The sequence below is a fragment of the Notothenia rossii genome (genome assembly GCF_949606895.1).
Source record: "Notothenia rossii genome assembly, chromosome: 10".
Classification (NCBI taxonomy): domain Eukaryota; kingdom Metazoa; phylum Chordata; class Actinopteri; order Perciformes; family Nototheniidae; genus Notothenia; species Notothenia rossii.
In genome coordinates this window covers 16,592,858-16,607,425 of record NC_136908.1, presented here as the reverse complement: position 1 = coordinate 16,607,425, position 14,568 = coordinate 16,592,858, and the positions used below count along the sequence as shown (strand labels likewise).

The following is a 14,568-nucleotide window of genomic DNA, read 5'->3' as shown; positions in this document are numbered from 1 at the left end:
AAAAGAAAAAGAGTAAAAATGGAGCTCAGATGATAATGACTGAATGGCATTAGGAGAACAAAATGTAGCATTCCTATAAACGCTGACTGTATTAAAACAGATTCCACCGAGTTTGTTTGCTTCTGGAAGTCTGGTCAGATTTTATGTGAATAAAACAGACCGGCATGTGTTTTAAATATTGATGTCACAGAGATCTTAATAAGAAACGCTTGGAGGCCCTGAGGTATTTGCATTAGCTCCCCATTAAAAGATGGTGAATATTCTTTTTATCGAGACTTTGTAAATATAGTACGTCAGCCTATTTACACACGGAGGCTGCATTATAACTTAAAAGCAAGTTTGATTTGTGTTGTACATTGGCATTGTTGCTTGTTGTGGTAATAGTCAATAAAACCTTCGTCTTAATAGTTTAATATTTGAAATTGGAGCTCCACGTTAAAAGGTTATGTCGAATAACAATAACTTGGGAGCATAAATATTGAGCCAAAACCTTCAGCAAAAATCATTAAAGGGGAATCAATTTCACAATTAGCGTGAATTATTGTGGAATTGCCCTTTTACATTTTTTAATCCTTGCATAATTCATTTGAATGAGATCCAATACGGCTGTTTCTCATAGATACAGTATCTAATGAGTCTGTGGTTTGTCACAACAGGTCCGCGTAGTTTCATTTATGATTTCATTTTCTTGACATTTGTGATTATTTTGTGTCATTTACACTCCTACGTCAGTATATTCGGGTAACCACAATTATTCTTAGCCTTATTTGCTTGGGTGTCTGCTCTCTTTTACAATAATTGAGTGGTGTCGGAAAACAGAAAAGGATATTCACGCTTGTATTGCTACTTACGTTTAGAAAAATCAAACTCGTCTTGAAAAGATCACAGTAAACATGCAGCTTGAATCTGGTTTTCCCTGAGATCATTTTGTCTTTATGCCAGTCTTTATCTGATTATGTAAAGCTTTGCCTGTTGTCTATAACTACAGGGACACCAACAGTGAAATCTAAAAGTCTATCTATTTCAGGTTATTATCCCATAAGTACTTATTACAATCTTTATCACATACTTTATATTGAAAAGGTTAGCAGTTTTGAACATCTGAAAGTAAAAAGTGTGTAAAAATACATTTCGCATGCAATTTCAAGTGATTAAAAAAAAAAGAAAAAAAAAGAACAATATTTAAAAGTAACTTTGGTTTTCTTCAGAACATAAATTATGTGTTTAGATAATGGCAAATATCATATATATGCATTCAAAAGCAAGTGATAAGACGGGACAATGAGGTAATAAGAAAATATATTATACAGACGGTGATTGTGACATGCTCTAAAAGCTGTGAAAACGCATGTAATCCCGAGGTGTTATGAGTACATTTGTGTACTTTGCTCAAGTGTTCCCGTGAACCCGGCTCCATCTGTAAATTCTTCCACTTTTCGCCCAACAGACAGACAGTGAAAATTATCTGTGGAAAATGTGACAGTGGCATGAATTTGAATGTGATTTATGTTGTAAGCTTCTTTGTGTTGAAGCTGAAAAGGCTGTGCAACCCACAGATGGGGAGAGTACTGAACCATTTGCCTCAAGTACTGTATGCTTAATTCAGCGAGACTTTTCTCAAGTAGAAGTGTTTTGTTTTTTTATCGCTGAAGCCACCCGGGTAAAAGTTGTCTCGATAAAAGTGAATGCACGGTAGATTGATTCTGGATGAAAGAATATCATTTGATTGTATGCATAGCAAACTGCCTACAGTTAAAACGACAAATCCACCTGTTGTTTTTAGTCAACGTGTTATAAAATGTATGAGAGATGAAGGACAGGGGAACAGTATTTTATGTCCCCTTTTCTTGAGTTGCCATCAAGCCTTATCTGAGTTTTTTGTCACATGTGATTTCAAGCCTCTGTAGTTCATTATCATGGCACCCCTTCCTTCCTGCTGCATATCAGAAATGAATCAGTAATGCCTACTTTCACATGTTTATCGTGCAGTGGTGGAGAGCATTCGTCTCCACTCAGCTCAGCATTGTTGATAGATGCCTATCAGTTATTGTAAAAGCCTATCCGCACTTATCTCCTTCCCTTGAGGTCAAATCTGTTTTAGTCACTGCTAGGGTATGATTGAACTGGTTGTTTTCTGTACTGGGGGTTAACTGTCTTTTTTCTATCAACAGTCAAACCAAGACTCTGCACACAAACACACATGCAGTTGGATTTGTTAGCTGAGAAATGTGTTGCTTTCTCTCTGTTTCCCTTTCTCTGTTTCATTATCTCTAAATCTCTGCTTCTCTATACTGTAACACCAGAAAGGAGCATGTTAGTCACTTGTGCTTTATCTTACCATAACCATTGTCAAAATACTTAATCAACTTTCTCAAAGAATGCAATTAAAAGTTCCACTTTAGGTGTAAATACACTGACATTTGTTTGCTATTGTGACGCAGTTCCAACAATATTTAACCCAAGATTTGATGGCAGTTTTTTCAGTGGCATGACATGCCTTTTTCCTATGTCCTGATACGCTATCTGCTCTCATGTACATGTGGAACACAATTATGACTGTGTTCACAATATATGTAGATGTGTATCAGCCTGTGTAAAATATGAAGCGATTTGTTTCATTTCTGAAGTTGTACATGTGGCCAAACTAAGTACCTGCTATGGCGACTCGTTTTTACCGCTTTTAAAACATTCAGACTCTCTCTCTCTCCGACTTTCTCTCTCTGTGCGCACACACACACACACACACACACACCGTCACATGCATACACACATACACATACAGCCCCATTAGTATTGTAGTCTGGGCTCTGGCTAAAACATCTGGTGGCTGAGTAACTTTTCAAAGTGGTCTTTGTCCTCGCTCTTTGTGCAGGCATGCATGTGTCTGTCAGTGTGAGTAGTTGTGTGTGTGTGTGTGTGTGTGTGTGTGATAAGGGGCAGACTTTTTATGGCGTCCCGTCAAATTAAAACTATGATTTAAACAACTAACATGTACGCTTTTTTTTTTTCCATTAAAGCCACACCAGTCTCTGCAGACTTGTTGCACGTGCTCCTGGCTGTGTGGACTGTAGAAAAAAACATTAGGCATGGATCTCGTACCTGTAATGTCTGAAGTTCCCGTCTGGCCTGTAATTGTATTCATGTAACCCAGGCTGGACGCTCCATGGCAGAGAGACGGGGGGGGGGGGCGAAGAAAGCACAGGGAGACATGACACCCTTAGCTTGACATTTCAACCTAAATCTGAAAGAACCAGTGAAATGTGGTTAGATTCAGCAAAGTGTCTCACCTGTTCTCCGCACGATGGAGCGGGGCTCGGTTATTTTAATCCTGTTGAATAATCTTTGCAGTAGCAGCTTTGGGTTTTAGAGGGTACAGCCGTTCTGACAGTTTGAGCTGATGCCTGCAGGGCTTTGCTTCAAACAACATCAACTGTGAGATGGGCAGGGACTCATCTTCTCTTACAGTATTTAAGATTGCTCCATCAACATGTATAAAAGTGGAGCATCTTTTCTTGGTACAACACTTTTTTGATCATATCATATATAATGAAGATGAACTGAAATGGTAGACTTTAGGTCTGGTCGTTTTTGTTCTTCCATTAATGTATTGGCACTTTATCTACAGTGTGATACCATGATAGGGTCCTTTTGTTGGCTTTGCCACAGTATTGACTTGTTTTCAATAGAGATCAATTCATATGAGAGAGAGAGTCTTTTAGAGAGTCATAATTGTGGCTTTGTAAACGTTTCAAGTATTTGGCTTGATAGCAACAATGAAAATGTGGTGAAACTGAGTTTTTTGCATGAGTTTAAGGATAACAAATCTGGACCAGATCCCTTTTTTAAATGCTAAGTATGGTCAATGGTCATCCAAGCTTTTGGGTTCCTTCTCGCATTTAAAGACTGCTAAGCTAAATGAAATGTGTTACCATCAGTATATTCTTTTTTGTGGATAGATAATAACTTGATGGTCAGCATGTTTTTTAAGGAAATCTCTCTGAAAGGGGAAGTGTTCTGTTGGTATTTTAACAACAGACTGTTCAATTGTCAGCACTCCCTTTAACTGATCTGATAAGTGATATTTTTTTTCACGGTCAGCATGTTCTTTTGGCCTGTAAAAAAAGTCTACTTTCTGAGAAATGTGTGTGTGTGCATGTGTGACCGTGTGGTTTGAAGTGTCTACTGTGTGTGTGATCAAGTGGATGCATGGATAGATGGATGATGGAGGGAGGGAGGTGGTTCTTTTTTGAAATGGAAATTAAGGGGGCGCACATCTGGGGGTCTTTCAGACTTTTGTGGGGGGAAGAGGAGAAGGTGGGTGTCAGAGGCCCACAGTCAGAAGTGTGTGTGTGTGTGTGTGTGGGGGGGGGGGTGAAGAGGTAGGGGGTTGGGGGTTAAAGTAGAATAGATGAAGAAGAGGGAAAGGGTCGTTTTTCATTTCTGGGGAGGTAGGAGGCAGGAGATAAGGGAGAAAGAGAAGTGTCTTTGGTCAGTGTTGGCCTGTGGAGTGAGACAGGGATGGATAGATTAATGGATGGAGGGAGGGAACAAGGAAGTGACACAGTAGGAAAGGAAAGTTAGAATAAACAAAGCTGTGATAGGAAAAGTAATGCTTAGGTGGAAATGGAGTAAAGAAGGATGTACGGAAGGATAGACGAGGAACTAATTTGCATAGCCACAGCAGTGGGTGGAAGGAGGAAAAGGGGGAGAGAAAAGGGGGCAAAAGATCACTTGCTATAGTCGAAAAACTTTACGGCTGACAGCTAAATTTACTCCGGGCCTGTGTGTGTGAGTGCGTGTGTGTTGGGGTGGGTGGTAAAGCCCAGCAGGGGGCATGGCGTTTGTTCTGCAACATGGCTTTTGGGCTTTTTAGTGCTTCACACTCAAGTTGTCCTCTCTCTTTTTTCTTCAGGGGCCTAATTCACCTAGCTGTGAGAATCTCTCTTTCACTGACGCTTTCAGGGCTTTCTCTCTCTCTTAGACGAGTCAGTGAGTTAAATGATTAGATTATAAAAATGTCAGTTTATTGTCTGAAGAGCAAGTGTTGGGAGGAGGTTCAGGAGAGCAGGGCAGATGACGTGCCGTGACAGATCCACTGTAGCTTTTGTGATCTCTTTAGTCAGCCACTCCCTCTGCTGTCTTTTGTTCTTTCAGTCAGTTGGACATCTTCAACGCTCACATCCCTGTAAAACATGAAATGTGTGTTCTCCAATACTTGAGGTGCACTTTACCAGATTTAAATAAAACCTCAGGGAACGTGTCTGTTGTGAGAATAAGACAAAACAAGCGCTCCTCATGTTTTTATTTTTCAAATAATAAAGATCCTTTCAGGATTAGTTTGGCAAGGTGTGAAGTAAAGGAAAGCTCCGGCTTCATCTTGCCATGTGCTTAACGCAGCTTTAAAATTGGAGTCATGTCTTGAAGGATAAGATAAAACAAGTGCTTCTTGTTTTGTTTTTCAGGATGTATTCCAGTAATATTGCACCACAGGCTTCTCTGTGACTATACATGTGGGGTTATGAAGCAAAGTTGTAAGGATGTGAAATGTCTCTCAGGAGTAATACTGAAGAATGAGGTAGCTTTGACAGCGTTCATTTTCACAGATGTAAGACAAGGAGAGGGGAAAGATGAAAATAAAATAAAAACAACAAGTAACAGATCATAGTAGATGAGTTAGCGGCAGCGGTTAAAACAAGTGAAACATAAATATCTGCACATGTAGTCAGTTAAAAACCTAAAAAACTTTGCAAAATGGTGTGCATTATATTACGTAATTTAAAGGTCCCTGTCCCTCTAAAATCCCAAGAAATCCATTATAAATGCATACAATTTGAGGATGAGGTTACATTTGTGGCATCTGAATAATAAAACCTGACTTTATGAAGGATGATACAGCTCTATGGCATTTAGTCAGGATCTATATTTCCTTGCAAATCAACAATGCAATATTGGAGAAATTCCTTACTGCAGTCTAAGAAAATGAAATATGCTTTGTCATTCAGTCACTTGATCAGATTGGTAGCTAAATAGAAGAAGCATCTTGAATTGAGACACATGGAGAATGTACTGCTGTGATATTCCTGCATTACCAAAAAAAAAACTACCGACTTGCTATGATCATATTTGGCTTAGTATTTAGATTTTTGAGTTGAGTCCAGCGCTGCATTGACATCACTGAGGCCTTTAATACCTCCCAGTCTTGCTTCCCGCTTGTGATCAACAGGGATAGCTGCTTCACTTGGCCAGCGTGCAGATAGAAGGCCTCTGGAAAGGAATATAAAGTCAACAGTGTGTGTGTGTGTGTGTGTGTGTGTGTGTGTGTGTGTGTGTGTGTGTGTGTGTGTGTGTGTGTGTGTGTGTGTGTGTGTGTGTGTGTGTGTGTGTGTGTGTGTGTGTGTGTGTGTGTGTGTGTGTGTGTGTGTGTGTGTGTGTGTGTGTGTGTGTGTGTGTGTGTGTGTGTGTGTGTGTGTGTGTGTGTGTGTGTGTGTGTGTGTGTGTGTGTGTGTGTGTGTGTGTGTGTGTGTGTGTGTGTGTGTGTGTGTGTGTGTGTGTGTGTGTGTGTGTGTGTGCCTGTGTGTGTGTGTGCCTGTGTGTGTGTGCCTACGTCTGTACACGTCTTAAGTTTGTCCAGACATTTTTCCCGTCAGGTCGGCTGCTTGCAGGAAACGTCCGATTCTCCAGGAGTGGAAAGTGTGTGTGTAAACATGAAAGCGAGAGTTGTCTAGCGAGTGTGTGCACAGTGTATCAGCATGTCTGTGGATGTGTGTGCGTGTGACTGACGTAATGTTTGAGCTTACCCTGACAGAAACACACCAAACCGTGACCCACACAACGCGGTGTGTGTGTGCATGTGTACGTGTTTAAAATAATCAGATGTGCTTGGCAGACTTGTGAGCTGTATGTTTGGAAGTGTGCGTTTCTGGCAGCACTGTAGTTTGTTTTCCGTATTTGTGGGGAAAAGACAGCTAGCAAGCGTCAACAATCAACATGTTGATTTATGCAGCTACTAGTTCCTTCCATTACGCCTACAACTACCGCTGAAACAAAGTTTGTTCTCCATTATTTTAGTTTGATGTATTAGAGTCTTAGTCGTGGAGAGCAAGGTCAAAATCAACGGTCCCGTGTTGATTTATGCAGCTCCTGGTTTTCTGCTGCTATCAAGGCGGGACGTTCACACCGTTCAGCAGGCAAATGTGAATACTGTCGTGACTGTGGTGACTAAATCCTTCTTCTACCTCCCACACCTGAAGGAACGGCAATTTCTAATATGCAGAAGATCCAGCAGGACAAGCATGTCAACGCTAATTCAGATGTAGACTCCCCAATGTTGTAGTTTTTTTTTTATATAAATGAAGATGTATTTCACCATATAGATGGAGAGATAGCAAAAAGGGGGCCAATTAAGGTTGTTATTTGAGATTGAGATTTAGATTTAAAGGGTCTATAATTTGTCCCATATATACCCCAAAACTTGGCATAATAAAACCGTTAATTAAACAATTAGTAACAATTCTTGGCTGCATTGTTGACATATTATAGAGCCTTTCTAGACTAAATACATTCTTAAAGGGATTTGTTGACTAACCAAATCGTTGATTTAATCTAAATAAAAAAAATGAACAGATCGGTGAATCTTAGTATCATTAAAAAGCAGAGATGTGCTCATAGTTTTCTCGGAAATAAGTCATTCAGCATTAAAATAATATCAAAAATAAGATCAATACTACCATTAGTTGACCAATGGACTAAGTGAAAACATATTTGAGTGTTATGAAAGATGCCTTAGCCTTCAGATCTAGTAGCATATATAGGCCTTCACACTCCACAGGCAGAAGTGTACTCTGCCATTCCTTTGATTGTCTCATGTGGGCAAAGAGGAACATGTTTTTTTACAGGGAAGTGACAGCGTGACAGTAACTTGCACGTGCGTCTGTGTCAGACAAGTTGAAAGCCCTGGGCGTCTCTTACATTACTAAAAAGAAAGACCACTCCCTTATCTTTAAGCAGCATTCAAAAAGATCAGGTTATTCAAGGTTTCTGATTGATGTTGTTTTATTGTCATGACAACACACTTAATAGAGGAGTTTCTGCGTCTCTCTTTTGTTGTTTCAGGATATTCTCATGAGCTGACTAAGGAATTAAAGCCTTTTAGTTTAAAAATGGACATACATTATTGAATTCTCTGATGGGTGATTCGATTTATTGAACAATTCATTTTGCCCAACATTCATTGAACTGAATTTGAGTGATCAGTCAAAAGGAATTTGTCAGGAAGTATAAAATATTCTGTGTGTGACATAGACAGTCATCAGAACAGCCGTTTGACACGGACATCAGCAGTTAGTGTCAGCTGCTTACAGTGGGCTCCGTTTTCTGACATGTCCTCCGCTGGGAACTATCTCGTTAGTATTTTCCAGCCAAGGTATAAAAACGGTATTGTTGAAATGTTTTTCTTTCCCATCAGTCCACTGAACAGAAAGCTGTCATAACACAGGAGCTGTCACTGACTGACTATTAGTCGCACCTTCGGGGTTACTATGATATAGGTTTGTCTTTTTAAAGAGAAGAAAACCGTTTTCACATCCGTACTAGAAACCTTTGTTGGTACAACAATACAACACAGTTTTTTATCTTTGTTTTTAAGCTCATGATGTACATTTCAAGCTTATTTGTGGAACATTATAAAGGCTCCTGGTTATTTCATAGCGTGTTCAAAGGAGCAATGAAGAACAGATGTATCTCCTTCTCCCGTTTGCCTGCTCTCTTGCTTCGTATTCAGGGTTTAATGTTGAATCCGTTGTTGCTAGTAACGAGTTAACAGATGAAAAAAGAGACCTCCTCTAAGTTTTTCTGCCTGTCAGTTTATCCAGGGATACCGTAGTTGTGTTCTAACTTCAAATGAGTCTTCCTGGTCTTACCACAAATAGCAAACAATTAAGAACTTTTAGAACATTTTAATATGTTTAGCTATTAAACTTTGCCCTAGCTGTCGTATGAATTTGGAACTAAAGCTGAGTAAGCAAACCCAAAACAACAATAACTTTAAGATGCAGCAATAAACCTGTGTAATCATGTTGCTTTCAGATTTGTTTTCTTTGCAGTCAATATTTGATGTCTGTGTTGGATCGCTCTAAGCTAAATCCTGGTAAAAATATCTATTCGCAAATTCTGTGTGACTGCTTGTGAGATCTGGTTTTCTCTGTTGAGCATCAGGCACCGTAACTTTTTAAGAGCAAACAATCAGAACAACTGAATAAACCCATTATTCTCATATGTAGCCTTTGAATAAACAGTGTGGTTTCCTGTCCGTCCATTGAGCAATGGATGGAATGTGGAACTTAACATCTAAAAACAAACCAACATGCATCAGAGAAAAGTCCTTTTTATCTGCCTTTCTGTTTGCAGATCTGTTCTTTGTATCGATACGAGATAAAGTTTTATTAGCACATGGAAAGACCACCATTGTGAATTTGGAATCCAAACAACAAAACTGACTAAAATAATCCATTTCAGATGTAAGGGTTGAGTTGAATATGAAACAATGTGTTCTTTGTGCTTTAATTGGTGGAATATGGAGTTTAACTCTGTCGACATCACATTTAAAACGCAGTAAGACGCATGAAAAAGCTTTTACAAAGACAACAATTTTGTCTTTGTTTGGAAAAATAACTGAAGGATGAGAAAATAAAAATGTATAATTTAGTTTGACCACCATGTCATTTGAAACGGCATTAGCAATAACAAATCAGAAAACAATAAGAGATCAGTACAAAGCTTTTCATGGTAAAAATGATTGATAATGAGTTCGGTGTGTGTGTGTGTGTGTGTGTGTGTGTGTGTGTGTGTGTGTGTGTGTGTGTGTGTGTGTGTGTGTGTGTGTGTGTGTGTGTGTGTGTGTGTGTGTGTGTGTGTGTGTGTGTGTGTGTGTGTGTGTGTGTGTGTGTGTGTGTGTGTGTGTGTGTGTGTGTGTGTGTGTGTGTGTGTGTGTGTGTGTGTGTGTGTGTGTGTGTGTGTGTGTGTGTGTGTGTGTGTGTGTGTGTGTGTGTGTGATACATGTCTGTGTGTGTGAGCGAGGGAGAGTTAGTGAGTGGGTATTTGTGTGTAATCATGTACGTCAGGCCGTCATGAATGGTGTGTTTGAGACAGAGAGCGGAGTGTGGAGTTCCTCGGGCTGGACCAAATTGGAAACAGAAAAACAAACATTCCCTAGGAACCCCCGCACTCCATAACCTCCCCCCCCCCCCCCCCGTCTACCGGCTAGTGGCGCAGTCCAACCTGTCTGGGACAATGTAACGGTCTATAGCCGGACCGGACCACACACATTCGTGTAGGGGGGTCTAAGCACAGGGGGGGGGGGGGGGGGGGAGGAAGGCGGTGGCTGTGGTGATGGGGAGAGCTGCAGGGGGGGGGGGATCTCAGGCATAATGACAGTTGGTAAAACAGACAGAAGAAGCATAAGAAAATGACAGAGCTCAGTGATGGATGGATGGGAAAGATGCGTGATGGAGGAGAGGAAACACGAGACGCAGAGTTAAAAGTTGATGGACATGCGATGTGGAAATGAGGGTTGTAACAGTGAGAGCGACGGGGAATGAAAAAAAAAGAGAAGTCATTGTGGAGAAAATAAAGAAAAAGGAGGATAAGGAGAAAAACAGAGGGGCAGGGAAAGAGTGATTGAGCAAATGAGTAAGCAGCAGCTCCACTGAGTCAGAGCTCCACGGGGAAAATATGTAGTCACACTCACTCTTTAAGAAAAAGAAAACTTCTCTCCCTTGTTTTATTCCTGTTGTGAGTACTACTAATGAGTAAGTCCCCTCCAGTTGTTCTTTTTCTTTCTTTGGTTATCGAAGAAAGCTTTGCTGCTTTCTCTCAGCTGCTAATGCTCAACAGCTAATGCTATTATGTGGTTCAATCCTGTAATAACCGGAAGCATGTGTTGTGTGATCAGTAGCAACACATCATAATGAAGGAGTATGATCTTTGTGTTTTTCTGTGTCTGCATGCAGTGCGCTGGCTATCATGTATGTTCTTTAAAGCAGTGAAATATCAGATGCTCTCACAAAAACTGTTTTAACATATTGTTTCAAGATGGGAGAAACTTTTTTTTACACGAGTCATAATTCCACAAATGACTCATCATTTGCCTTACTTTGATAGCCAGTAATCGTGTTTTTGTCTTTTCCTTTTAAAATAGCACATAATAAAATATGTACACAGTCAAATGGCTGGTAAGCTTCATTTTCTATCGTACCAACTAGAGAACTGCATGTTGAGGACCACACTGGAGCAGGTCAACCACTTAACAGGTATCCTGGGAAATTAAGAACAACAGCCCTTCATTTGGCTTTATGTCAGCTCTTTTCTTTGCTTGTTTTCTTTATGTTTAGAGCCAATAAGCAACTACTTTAAGTAAAAAAATATAAAAATGTACAGTTCTCTTAAATTCTAAGTTTTAATATGCAAAGTTTCAGAATAACAAAGAAGACAAAACAGTGGCTTTATTAGCATGGAAGAAACAAGTTCCAAATATAGACTGCTCTGATTTATGTGTGTATGCCTGTGTGTGTGTGTGTGTGTGTGTGTGTGTGTGTATGCCTGTGTGTGTGTGTGTGTGTGTGTGTATGCCTGTGTGTGTGTGTGTGTGTGTGTGTGTGTGTGTGTGTGTGTGTGTATATGTATGCCTGTGTGTGTGTGTGTGTGTGTGTGCCTGTGTGTGTGTGTGTGTGCCTGTGTGTGTGTGTGTGTGTGTGTATGCCTGTCTGTGTGTGTGTGTGTGTGTGTGTGTGTGTGTGTGTATGTGTATGCCTGTGTGTGTGTGCATGCGTATGCCTGTGTATGGATTTCTTTCTGTTACACACCTACATGCGCACACACACTAGTGAGACTGACCCGAGGAAACGGCTTGTGTAAGTACAGACTCAGATTTAGATTTGCGGTGAGAGGCAGAAAGAAGCAAGATGGATGGAAAGAAGAAGGGGTGGCACTAACACACAGAGAGAGAGAGAGAGAGGAGTGGTACAGGCAGAGAGGGTGGGGTGATTTTGTGGTTGGGGCAACAAAAGGGGGAACTGAGAACTAGAGTCTGACATTTAACACTAGAATTACCAAATAAAGAAAATCAAATTGTCAACGGTCACAGCCTCTGGGTATTTGATACCTGAACTTTTTTTTTATAACAATACTTGAACATTTCTCATTGATGACTGCTTTGTTCCGATCCATGAGGCAATCAATATTGAAGAACCATGAATAATTACTAACGAAATGCAGAGAAAGATAGAAAATGAATGCTGCTGCTGTTACCACAGACTCTTAATTGTTTTCTCGTGTGAATTAATTCCTTGTGGTATTATTATTGTCAACAATTGACTTGCTTACATTGCACTTAATACAACATTTGAAGTATTTTTAGCTGACCGAGATGGTTTGTACTACCAGAGTATTTGTTTTATAGATACTTGCTCTTAGAATGAACAAAAGTCTATAATGTTCCCACCCTTTAACACGCAGACACAGGCTTGCTGTAAAGAGGCATTTGATATTAATTGAACTTCCTTGTGTGTGACCTTGCTCTCATGTTTAAAAAGAAAAAGAAAGACAGATGGTTAGCAGCTTTCGAACACATTCCTTTTGTTAATTGCAGATTTTAGAGAAAAGAATCAAGGAAAATGAGGTTTCCTTATTTGAAAAAGGACGGTTGTGCTTTCCCTTGTCAATGACTCACATGTTTTGTTAGTTTTACAATACATAATCAGTGGCTTGGTTTTATCCCGGGGCCTTTAAGCAATCTTCACATGTGAAGGGCGTTGTCAGCTGTCAGCTATGGTGATAAAACAAAATTGGTACAATTAGAGACTTTGACTGGCTGGGGTCTCGACAGGGCACGACATATTTTTCTATGCATTGTGTACCTTTGATCTGTCAGTACAATTTGGATGTCTTAACTGTGGACAAAATTGTTTCCCGTACACGTAAAACATGGAGAAAAATGTGTGAAGCCTGGCTCAGGTATGTTTCTGTTGACTGTGCCGATGTGCTTGTTCCTAACTTTATCTGTCTTTCTGTCATTCCCCAGGTTGTGAAGGGGACGGTGGACTCTGACAACCGTGACTGAGGGTTCAAACCAGATCCATAAGAAAAAAAAAAAAAAAGAGCGGACAGCAAAAACCTACACAGTCCTCCCTAAACGGATCTACTTGATCAGACTCAAAGCTGTGTTGCCCAGCTGTTGAGCATAAGAGGAGCCACAGCCCCGCGGCAAAGGTAGCCGCTGCTACGTGGAGTGTAAGACCTTCCTAAACAAAAGTCAAAGAAGCTGAAAAGTGTTTACTCTGATGTTCACGGACCTGTGTGGAGTTCGGTGGACCTGATAGAGAGATGGAGGGTTATTAGTTGGGCCTGCCGCCTGGTTTCTGCTTCTTATTATCGTGTGGAGTACAGAGGGCCAGTAGCCGGATTGTTGGACGGACCGAGCCGCTTCCTCAGAGCTGATGCCAAGGCCAGGAGTCCGCCATAATGTTTTTATAACCTGATGATCAGCAGAGGTAAGACAAAAAGATTGAAATCCAGTTTGTGTGAATCACTCAGTTATTTACGATATATCCTCCTTTCCATCTCAAATCATTTGTAGAACTTTATTATTTAACATTTATTAATACAGTTACTGTATATTGAATTCAAAATAATGCATCATTTAACATCGTATATTTCTATACAACACATTAATGCTTCAGTAAAATTCAGTAATTTGGGTGGTTATTACATCAAAAATATATTTGATTCATGGTCATTCATTTATATTATCAGATTTTTCTTAGATTCGTAGGTCACGAGTAATTATTTAAAAAAATGATTTATGTCTGTAAAATCAATAAAATGATCAAGCATAAACATTAATGTTAATTTTTAGAATTTATTTTCTGATTAATGTAGATTAAATAATAAATTATAACTTTACCTACTATTGTTTTCTTTGACGATATGGATATGTTTGTGGTTGGTTTCTACTTATTTTTTTAGTGTGTGCTTAGTTGAGTGTTTTTTGTTTTTGTTTAGTTATAGTGAGTCATGACTTTGAATAAATAATAAATAAACACAAAACACCATGCCTCATTTGTTGAGATGAGAGATAAAAGCATCTCTTCCGTTCAAGACTCCACCGTCTCGTGCTGCTCGGCAGAACAGCGTTATTTCCTTGAGCTAGAATGGGTACGGGGGGTAATTTACTGAGACTAAACAACTGCTGATATAATGGCGTTTATGCAGAGCAACGGTTCTGTGACAAGCATTATGAAAAGCTGCTTTTAGTCATCACTGTCGGAGGAAGTGACTGTGTGTTAGCTGCTGTTCTTGTGAGGGTGGAAAACAGTTTGCATGATTATTATCCAGTGAAGAATGACTTTGACATTATGGAGCAATTGACTCCGAGCCAAACATTACCTGCTCGTCCATCGTGCTTAATTCGCTGCACCCCGGTTCAGTAAACCTCATTAGGGACAGAGCTCATTAGATCCCTACACTCTGTAAAGTTTAGTGCTACAACTTGGTCAGCTGTTTTAATTGGCAGGG

The 14,568-nt window shown here is 39.9% G+C and overlaps 1 protein-coding gene across 3 annotated transcripts in view; it reads left to right on the top strand.

The window, feature by feature from the left end:
* The window catches only part of trps1 (trichorhinophalangeal syndrome I), a 107,926-nt gene that overhangs the window by 5,994 nt on the left and 87,364 nt on the right, over window positions 1–14,568 (top strand). For all 3 annotated transcript variants that reach the window (XM_079655324.1, XM_079655326.1, XM_079655325.1), the window contains exon 2: window positions 13,076–13,544. In XM_079655324.1, coding sequence (XP_079511450.1) covers window positions 13,532–13,544 — 13 coding nt within the window. In that variant the 5' untranslated portion in view covers window positions 13,076–13,531. The remainder of the gene's footprint in view (window positions 1–13,075; window positions 13,545–14,568) is intronic.